This window comes from Sceloporus occidentalis, unplaced genomic scaffold, assembly GCF_023333645.1.
Source record: "Sceloporus occidentalis isolate IW3139 unplaced genomic scaffold, rSceOcc1.0.p SCAF_6, whole genome shotgun sequence".
NCBI classification, from domain to species: Eukaryota; Metazoa; Chordata; class Lepidosauria; order Squamata; family Phrynosomatidae; genus Sceloporus; species Sceloporus occidentalis.
In genome coordinates this window covers 113,905,716-113,916,641 of record NW_028316986.1, presented here as the reverse complement: position 1 = coordinate 113,916,641, position 10,926 = coordinate 113,905,716, and the positions used below count along the sequence as shown (strand labels likewise).

The window sequence follows — 10,926 nt, the reverse complement described above, 5'->3', positions numbered from 1 at the left end:
ATCTGGATGAAAAGAATGGCCACCCAAATATATTTAGGATGCATTGCCCCAAACTTTCATGAGCCTCACTCAGATGCATTTATGTCCATGGAAAATGGGAGAAGAAAAAGTATCAAAAATCCCACAGACTTGAAGGAAGTCCTGATAGAGCACATATGATTGAACATGTGTATGATCTTCATTTCAGGAAATGAAAAATAACCCCGTTCATTTAATCACAGAGGAGGATCTGAAACAGTCTGCTCTTCTAGAAAATGCATCTTCAAGTAAAAAAGAAAAAAAGGATGAAAGAAGGAAGAAAGCAACAGGTAGGAAATGAGCTTAACTGTTTTGTAAAAAGATCTATGATTGCTTTAAACTGACTCAGTGGAATCTGTCCTGGAGAAACTATATACATACACAGAGGATGCTAACAATTCTGGGAACCCTTCAGAGTTCAGGATATAAATACCTTTAGACAGAAGTACATTGAACAATATTTATCCTACAGAAGATTCCAGGATTCAGGAGAACTGTAGTTTAAAATGCATCCTAAAATCAACACCAGCCTGACACATCCATTTTCCTCTTTTATCCATCTTTCTATGTTTCTGCTAATAGACAAAGAGAGTGAACAAGAGTAAAAAGAATTGGGTAGTGGGCATGTGGATTGAGGTGATAACCTCTTTTTGTTCAGTTACGTTTGTAACAGTCTTGCATATGTAATAATACATGTATCATAACAGTATTGATATGTCATGTGTAATTCAGACTGCATCTAAAACAAGGTAACCAAAACATTAATGATATACCAAGAATCCATGTTTGATTTTTTTTCATGAATAAAAGTTCTAAAGATGCATGTTTTTCTAGGACAATGCCATTTAGATGGTCTCTGAATAGCAGTGCTTAAGCCTCTTTCTAAAACTGTAGTTAGACTAAATGAATTTCTGTCATACTGCATATGTACTATCACAGATTTCCTTATCCTCTGTCTTACAATCACTCCCAAATGTCTATTGATGCAAAGGTTAAGAGACTCGCTTTAATTATGTAACACTCCTGTTGTGTATTTAAGTGATAAGACCATAAATTTCTGGTCCTGATAACAGCATGATGCATGTTTCCTCAGAATTAACCTTGTGTTAAGTGGAGCTCACTCCCAGATAATTGTGCAGCCCAAAGAAAGAATATTTATTTAAAGCCATTTATATTTACTGGTAAAAAAATATTTGCTTGAATTTAGAATCTATTTATACTGATGATTATATCCAATTAACTCTTCCTAACGAATGGGAAATGTTCCAGAAGTAGAACAGGAAGAGTGTAAGTGCACCCCAACCCGTGGCCCCCTACCTACCATCAAAGGTTTGGGGAATGCACCAGAGGGCTGCACAATAAAGAGGCTATGAGTAAATATCCACTCATAAAATGTTAAATTTTGTCCTGAATGTTTAGAGATACTAAACATAAGTTAGCCAGAAGAACTCTGAACTGAAACCAGGGACATAGTCAGGAAGGAATGCAAGAAGACACTATGTGCAGCCAAAAAGAAAGTGAAGTCTCAATGTGTGAAGGATGAAACTCTTCAAGCAGTTAAAAAATGAGAAGCAAAAGGTTTCAGAAATAAGGCCAGTTCCCTGAATGCAACTGTTCAACAGCGTGTGTGCAGGGACACGGAAAACTAGTATAATGATCAGTATACAGAAATAGAAGATGATGTCAAAAAAGGAAAAACAAGAGATGGTATGCTGGTCATGAAAACAAGAGACCTCTTGCACAAGAACTGAGAAACCAAAGGGAAATTTAAACCAAGAGTGAGGATGCTATACTATCAGTAGGGGAACAAATTACATGATTAAGAACAAATAAAAGGATGATGGAAACAGTACACAGAAAAGGTGAAAGGATGGAAGATTTATTCAAGTGGGAACTATTTGAAAATGAAACTACAGTTTTAGAAAGTAAGGTAGAAGCTGAACTCAGAGCCCTTGGAATAAAAAAAAATCACTAGGAACAGGTAGCATATCAGCAGAACTGTTTCAGTTCACAGAGACAGAATCTACTCTACTTCTAACTAAAATGGCAAACTGAACAATGGGCCACAGATTGAAAATGTTCAATTATTTCCAGTCTCCAAGAAATGAGACATAATTGCAGTACTCATATGGCCATTGCAGTACTCTCTCATGCATGCAAAGTGATGCTCCAAATTATACAACAAAGACCTTTACCACATATGAAGTAAGAAATGCCAGATGTAGGAGCTGGGTTCAGGAAAGAAAAAATGTTTCATTAAACATTCATTTTCCCATGCATTCCTCTGTGAGGGAAAATGTTTTTTTAAAACAGTTTGTAGCCCCACTTGATTCCTGTAGCTGTCTGTGTAGAAGTCTCATTGAGTCCACTGGCAAGTAGGTATAGGACAAGTCCAGATATTACTATTAGTTCATGGGGAAGGTGTCATTTCAAATAAAAGATACAGAATATAGTTGGACTAAATATATGTGTTTAACGAGATTTCACTGTTAAATATCTAGGTGCATTTCTTTTCATTATTCAGCAAAAGTGTCTGCTTATAGATTCTGCTGTGGATGTTGGTTTCTTTCAGTTTGCCCCATCTCTATTTGATTTAAATGGGACTCACATTTTCATATAATTCAATTTTTTTCACTAGTGCATTGGAAATGGGAATGAATCCTGTATTCATAGTCCTGTTTTTGTTATGCATCAAGAAATAATACATCTTGTTCTTTCCATGTATAAATATGTTCACACTTAACATTTTCCCTGCCTGCTTCTACATGGAGTTTTAGTCCACTTTATGATGATTAAATAAATAAATAAACTTTATGATGATTGTGAAAACAGTGGTTTATTTGGTATTTCTTTATATGCTAACTAAATCATTTTTCCACCAGAGGGCACTGGAAGTGTAAGAGGTGGTGGTGGAAATGCTAGAGAATTCAAGATTAAGAAAACCAAGAAGAAGGGAAGGAAGGACGTTGACAGTGATGAGGAGTCACAAGCAAGTAATACAAGTTTGGAGTTATGATTTTGGACTATATTAACTCTGCTTTTAACCTCCCAAATATAGTTCACTAGCCCTTATTTATTAATATATGAATTTATATTAAAATATATTTCTAAAAATATATATATACACATATACATTTACATTCAACAGTAAAAATGCCAAATATATGAATGGCTTTTTAAAAAGTGTAATTATTTGAATAGTCGTGTTAAGTCCTTTAATGGTACAAAGATCAAGCGAGAAAGGAATATGAAAAAAGGGAATTTAGAACATCTTCATCTGGATACTTTTTTTCATACTGTTTTGCATTCTTTTTTGCATACATTTTTTACATGAAGGGATCATGGCAGATAAATGTCTAGTCGTATTAGATCAAATAATGGGAAGCCATGGTCATTTTGAAGGAGACGAAATCAATTTGACTGGTGCTCTTTCCCTGTTCAATTGCATCACAAATTTTGATAGAAAACATGAAACTTTGGCATGAATTACCTAATTATAATTTTTCATAACCTGAAAGCTAGTGTTTAGTACAGTATATGTTGTGAGGAGTCCTGAAATCAAGAAGAATTTATGTCATATTGTTACTGAAAAATCCTTTTCTATACCCCCAGGGAGCTTTTTAATAAATTAAAAATATTACTTTGTTTGTTGTGGCATTACAGATAGAAGCAAGCACCTTGAGATCCCTTTCATGTCACAAGAAGAAATTGAGGATGTTTTAAGAAAACATATAAAGGACTGTCCTGAAGAGCTTGTAACAGAACTGGCTGATCATCTAATAAGGTAATGGCATTCGTTTATCTTGGGTTATTTTTAAATGGCACATAACTTAGCCCATAATGTCCAGAACAGAAAGCCAAGGATAAGTCAAAATCGCAAGTGTTCTTTTCCCATGTCCTCTGGTAAAGCTATCTATTAATTGGAATGGAAGTAGTCTATTTCAGCATTTTAAGTGTAGCTAGAGATAGCGCAACTAGCCCTCCATATCCATGGATTCTATATGGTGTCCCTTATATTCTTTAAAATGGTGTCCCTTATATAAAATAGCAAAATCAGAGCTTGATTTTGCTATTTTATATAAGGGACACCATTTTACTGTCCCTTTGTATTTAATGGGATTTGACCATCCTTGTTATCCACAAGGGTCCTGGAACCAAATGCCAGTGATACCAAGAGCCTACTGAAGTGGTTTGTAATATAACTCTGGTAGGACTATGGTAACGTTTGTTATGTTCTGACAGAAGTCCTCATTTATTTGTCCAAAACTTATGTCTGTTGGAAACTGTTGATCTATAAATCCTCAAAAACACAGTGTAGTGGTCAAATTCAGGGTGCTCTGCATGATATAGCTATTTGGGTGTGTACAAAAAAGAAAGAAAAGAAAGATTGCAGCTGAAGTTCTTAGAATTTACTGCTGATTTAAAGATTAATATTACACATGACAGCGATTGAAAATTTACATCTTACTGAAAGTCATGCTCCCTCCCATCCTTTAAGTAAAAACTCATTATTCTCCACTGCTGTCATCCTTGCCATTAGCATCAGTTACTCAGGAACCAATCTGACATAAGCATTTCTCAGCTCGGACCTCGTGATTATTTTTTGTTGTTTAGCTTTTAGGCTCTGTATTATTATTAAGAGTTCCTGTTAATTTTCTGTATTCCTCCTTATTTCTTAGGCCCTTAACGAAGAGGTATCAGGAAGAGTTGCGTTCTGTCTTTATGTCCTCAACATCTACTTATTCTGGTGCTAGTAGAAGAAAGACTATCAAGGACTTGCAGGAAGAAGTTTCCAACTTATATAATAATATCCGCTTATTTGAAAAAGGGGCAAAGCATTTTACAGGTACACTAAAATGTTTCTTCTTTCAAAAAATGTAGTTTAGAGCTTTTCTTCTTGAGAGTTATTGATCACAAAGAGTTCTGAAGCAGCAGTTGAGAAATACTAAGGATGGAAACTACAAATACTGTACTTAGAAATGTACAATTAATGCCATTATATGAATGTATATGCTGCTACTTCACTGCAGTCTTTCCAGGTTTGTTTTTGTTTCTCTTTGTATTTAAACTGTATTAAGAAGTGTGCATATGGATATTTCTTATTTATGCAGTAGCTGATATGCATTTACATTATATATATTAGTTTATTATAACTCCTTTTCCTACTTACTATGGATCCTTTTCCCATCTGATTCCTTGAGAATAGTCAGGAATACTGACCATCCTTGTTCTTATACTTTTTCATTTCATAGCTTTGGCTTTCTTTTCCTTCTCGCTTCCCATCTACCTTTCATCTCCACAGATATTTTTGTGTTTATGGTCATTGACTTCTACAATTTGTGATCCATACAGAGAGCTGCCTGTAGGAGTCAATTTATTCTTCGCTTTCTCTGCTTGAAGCAAGATGGCCTAGTTTGAAACATCTTGTCTGACCTTTCCACTAACATTTATAAGCCTTTCATGCTTTTTGATGACATAAACATTTTAACACTGTTAAGAGCAGCTGGAAGTAGGAAGAGTTATGCATTGTAGCTAGATGAAAGCTTACTGGATGAAGGCTGGTTATTATTGCAGCAGAAAATGATTATTACAAGCAGAGACCAGGGCAGACTTACTAATGTAATATATTGATTTGGAAGTTGCTTTTTAATTACATAAATTCTGTTTTGCAGATGAGACACAAGCCAATATTGCCAAACACATGCTAAAGACAGTTTGTACAGACATCACTAATCTTATTTTCAACTTCCTTGCTGCTGATGTGATGATGGCAACAGAAGATTACACTGCCATTACAAGTGAGGTATGTTAATACCATTTTCTGTTAAGCTTATGGTTTCTTAAAGAATGGTGTGCATTGGTTCCCAGGCCTGTTAAAATCTTCTTATTCAAAATATTGTGTATCTTGAAAGGCACTGTCTTTCACTACATTTCCTTTGTGATCTCCGTAATCAGCCAGAAGTTCTTCACAGACATGTTCACATAACTATCTTTCTCATCCAATCACATGGCTACCTCCTAAGAATAGCCTACATGGTTAAAATACTCCTCATTCCAGTTGAATAGATTGCAATACAGCCACATGCAATTTGCAGGAGTTTGGCATTTGGCAGAACCCCCTCCCCCCAAAAAACCCTCCTTAAATTCTGCAGAAAAAGGTTATCACAGTTTTTACCAGCATATCCACAGAAATCAACAGAAATGTACAATATTGTCTGTTTGCTTCACATGGTTTCAGAAGGTTGCACATTTTCAGCAGAGGAAGGGTGAATAGATGTGAATAGTTGCAAATTTGCACAGGAAAGTGAAGAGCTGAGGTATCTTCACCCTCTTCTTTAACACCCAAGCGTTAGAGAATTGGCAAACAAAAAAATTAAATATAAAATATTTTCCAGATTAGCACACCACCACACAGTTTTTGGTTTGCTCTGACATGTGAGGGCAGTGGAGAAGGGAGCAAGCAGCACACACACACCAGCTTGTATACAAAAGGTCATGTTTTTTTTAAGTATTAGTAATAGGTCTTAAGATAAATTAGCTACCCAACAACCTAAAGATTATTTTCAATGCTGTGTGTTCTTTTCCAAACCCCAACAGATGAGGAAAAAAATTTTGAGTACATTACCTGAAGAGACAAGAGGTCCTTTAACAAAACTCCACATTTCTCTCAATGGCAAGGTAAATTCTATCCAGCTAAACAAGCTTGGTTTTATATGATTTATTTCTCTTAATTTAGTAATGAATTCTTCAGCTATTCAAAATAAGCAGTCATCTAAACAAACCAAAAGTTGACATTTCATGGAGCACTTGACTTGCAGGTACAAAGCAGCAAAATGTGTGGAGAAACAGAAATAGAGGTTTATGGGGAAAAGCTCACTTTTCATACCTCAATGTTCTGTTAGGAGATTACAGAATTTGTTATTACAAAGAGTTCATTAGATGTATTCTTACCAGCCTTGGTGAAAATATTCACACTAGCTTTAAAAGATTGAGGTTTTGCTTATAATAATAATAATAATAATAAAAATATTATTTATATACTGCTTTTCTAAAAATCAAAGCGGTTAACAACATGTGCAAATACAAATACAATCTAAAACCATCAAAATACAAAACATCATATAAAACATCAGAACACCAACTACAGCAATAAAACCACATCTCGTGCCAGCTCAACAGTGCTGATGGGGGGGGGGGAGCACATCGGGAGTCAGGAGTCAGGGGTATGCCTGCTCGAAGAGGTGTGTTTTTAACCCCTTCTTAAATTGGTTCAGTGAGGTGGCCGAGCGGAGCTCATCGGGAAGCGAGTTCCAGAGATTGGGGGCCGTGATAGAGAAGGCCCTCCTGGTGGTAGTAACTAATCTGACCTCCGGAACTCTTAATAATCGCTTCCCGGTTGATCTGAGTGTGCGGGGCGGATTGTACGGAGAGAGGCAGTCCTCCAAGTACCCTGGGCCCAAGCCATTTAGGGCTTTATAGGTAATAACCAACACCTTGTATTGCGCCCGGAAGCGAATAGGCAGCCAGTGAAGGTCTTTAAGGATCGGTGTTATGTGGCTGGTCCTAGGTATATTAGTGACCAGTCTTGCCGCCATATTCTGCACCAATTGCAGCTTCCGGGTATGGTACAAGGGTTGCCCCATGTAGAGCGCATTGCAGAAATTATAATGAGTCTGAAATGAAACAAGCTATTTCACTTCCTCCTTGAGACACAGTATTCCCACTGTCATAATCACTCATTGCTTTTCCAGTAGTGGGATGGCTTTGAATATATCCATATTTTCTCTCTCTTTTTTTTTTCATTGCTTAAATATCTTTCTCTCAGTTGACTTCTTACTGTAAGAGATTCAACTGCAGTTTAACCTAACTCATGCACTTTTCAGGGATCAAATGAGGTACACCTTCTGAAAATTAAAAATTATTCCAAAAATCCTTGTGATATGGGCTGTGAGCTTCCCTCTGTGTTGCATACACCTTCAGATAATATGTACTAGTTAATGATACTTTCGGAATCATGGGAACTGTAGGTGAACAGAATTGGAAGATGTTATGCTAGGAAGGGTTGAAATGCAGGAAATGTTTTGACATCTGTAGGATAGATAGGCCTCTTTCTGGAGCATTTTGTTGTAAATTTTGATTAAAATTTGATTTTATATTCATAATCCTTTGACTGCAGGAGTGTGAATGTGAAAAGAATTTTCATTCCTTTTTCAGTCAGCTATTTATAAATCTATAACTTTCCTTCCATTGTTACTGTATTTTGTTATTGTGTGTCACTTCCCAAGTATATACATGTGTTTTACATTACTTGCTCCTTTCTTGGTCCTCCAGCTTTTCTATTTCTGTATGAAAGAGAACATTTCAGTTAGTGGGGAGATATTGCTGGAATTTTAATTAGCATACTTTTTCCCCTTCAAGAGCTTGGAAGAGTTTGTGTCTTGCCTTGATGCTGCTGCAGAAGCTTGTGATATTATGGTGAAAAAGGGAGACAAAAAGAAAGAGAGGTAATTTTTTGTGTGTGGAATTTATTATCCATTCACCTACCCACCCACCCCCCCTTAGAATATGCATAGGACATTGTCTCCAATGATAAGAACAAATGTCTACCAGGATAGAATGATGCATGAAATGCTACTGTATCTTAATCCAAAACGAATTTTTGAGAAATAATATGCACCACCTCTTTGTTCATACGCTTATTTTCTTGATGGTATCTAGGCTTGGTGATACCTAGAATTTGAACAAAAATACAAGGAGTTGCTTGACAGGGGACTTGTTCTTTGTGGTCTTTGTGACCCAGACATATGGGTCATAGTTTTTTCTGGGTTTTTGGGCTATGTGGCCATGTTCTGGAAGAGTTTCTTCCTGATGTTTCGCCAGCATTTGTGGCTGGCATCTTCAGAGAAATGAAGGATTCTCTGAAGATGCCAGCCACAGATGCTGGCGAAACATCAGGAAGAAGCTCTTCTAGAACATGGCCACATAGCCCAAAAACCCCACAAAAAACCATGGATGTCAGCCATGAAAGCCTTTGACTTCACATATGGGTCACTCGGTGCCTGTGCAAACATCTTTGGAAATTTAGAGTTGTGTTTTGCGTCCTTCGGTATAGCTACTTGTTGTGCTTTCCTGCCTATTCTCAGTTCATTTCCTTCTGCTGCAGTGGCAACATCAGTAGGAAGCTTCCTTAGCATGCTATGGCAGACTTGGAACTGAAAGTAGGCAGAGAAGCATAGCATATAGCTTTATGGAGAGCAGTAATGCTAGAAGTTGCAAGAGTCTCAGTGAAGGTACAGAGTAACCCATATGTGTGAGTCCATAGATTACCAGTTGGAGAACCACATTTACAGATAAGCAATCTCTTCTTACATTCCTTAGGCTGCATTCCTGAACAGAATGACCTGGGTGTAAATCCTGTTGATGTCTACAGAAGTTTAATTCTGAATAGATATTGGACTGAACTATTATTTGAAAATGCTTTGTAAAACAAAGGGAAATTTGAGGCCTCTTAATGGCTGCATTAACCATACATTCTCTTCCTTATTTTTAGGCAAATCCTGTTCCAGCACAGGCAAGCTCTGATTGAACACCTAAAAGTGACAGAAGATCCTGCTCTTGTGCTCCACCTGGCATCTGTCTTGCTGTTTCAGTTTTCAACACACTGTATGCTTCATACACCAGGGCGATGTGTGCCACAAATCATTACTTTCTTGAATACAAAGATCCCAGAGGTATTTACACACACATATACAAAAACAAACTTTTTAAAAAAGAAGCTTGGAGCATCTATTTTGTATCTGTAGCATATTTTCTCCTGTTTGCAAAAGACAGAAAAGTGCAGACATTCGGTAGCCTTCTGTCACCCTCTGAATACTGAAAAGAAGTTCTGTTAGTAGTGGAAGAGAGATTTCTGCTATGATAACAGTTCCTACTGCATCCAGATGAATGAAAAGCCCCAGGGTGGGTGGAAAGCCCCAAATAATGTAGTGGCAGCTCCAGGAGTGAGGCATCAACAGCTTTGAATCCACCAGATCCAAACACTAGAGATCTCCTAAAGAGGCTGATCACTGGGTCATGAGTTATGCCAGCCAAGACTTGCCATAATGAAAGAAATGGGAGGAATTCACATTCTATTTTGGCTGATATGAGCCAGCAGGTTTTGAGATGCGGTGGTGAGTCCATTGCTATCCTCTCCAACTCTGCTTTGGATTACTCTGCTTACCTGCAATCCACACTCATTTTTCTGGGATTAAGGTGTGTTGAATTGATTGATTTGGGAGAGATAGAATTACACTGTTAAAAGACTGCATTGCAGCTCTCTTTGTTCAGTAGAATTATAATAAGCATGTATGGTGAGAGAGCCAGCAAGGTGTAGTGGTTTGAGCATTGGACTTCGACCCTAGAGGCCAGAATTCGATTCCCCACTCATCCATTAAAACACACTGGGGGCCAAATCACAATGCCCACATTGAGTGGCCTCTGGCCCCAATTGCACCAGGACCAGGGCGACTCCACGGCTTGCTTCCAAAGCAGTCCGCTACTGCATTCTCAAACAGGCTGCTGGCAGGAGCAGATGTAATCCACTCCTAAAAGGTCCACCTCTTGCCCCAGAAACACGGCCTCAGCACAGCTTCCAGCCATTTTGGGGGCATGTGTCATCCAAACACCACGCTCCCAAAGTGACCAGAAGCCACTTTATTTTGCCCGTGTGTTCAGACCTGGGTAACGTTGGACAAGTCACTCACTCTTAGCCCCAGAAAATCATCTGATAGGGCTGCCTTAGTGTTGCCATAAATCAGAAACTAATTGATGTCACACAGCAACAACATGTATGGCAACTTAGGCCCAAAATACATAGGGCAAATAAGGTGGCTTTCAGACATTTTAGGGGGTATGGTGTTTAATCAC

The 10,926-nt window shown here is 37.6% G+C and overlaps 1 protein-coding gene across 2 annotated transcripts in view; it reads left to right on the top strand.

Moving 5' to 3' along the window:
• LOC149311283 (E3 UFM1-protein ligase 1-like) overlaps positions 1-10,926 on the top strand; it is a 30,439-nt gene that overhangs the window by 18,771 nt on the left and 742 nt on the right. For both annotated transcript variants that reach the window (XM_089530704.1, XM_089530705.1), the window contains 8 exons: positions 188-308; positions 2,901-3,011; positions 3,682-3,802; positions 4,698-4,864; positions 5,691-5,821; positions 6,616-6,696; positions 8,437-8,522; positions 9,569-9,749. In XM_089530704.1, the coding sequence (XP_089386830.1) occupies positions 188-308; positions 2,901-3,011; positions 3,682-3,802; positions 4,698-4,864; positions 5,691-5,821; positions 6,616-6,696; positions 8,437-8,522; positions 9,569-9,749 (999 nt within the window). The remainder of the gene's footprint in view (positions 1-187; positions 309-2,900; positions 3,012-3,681; positions 3,803-4,697; positions 4,865-5,690; positions 5,822-6,615; positions 6,697-8,436; positions 8,523-9,568; positions 9,750-10,926) is intronic.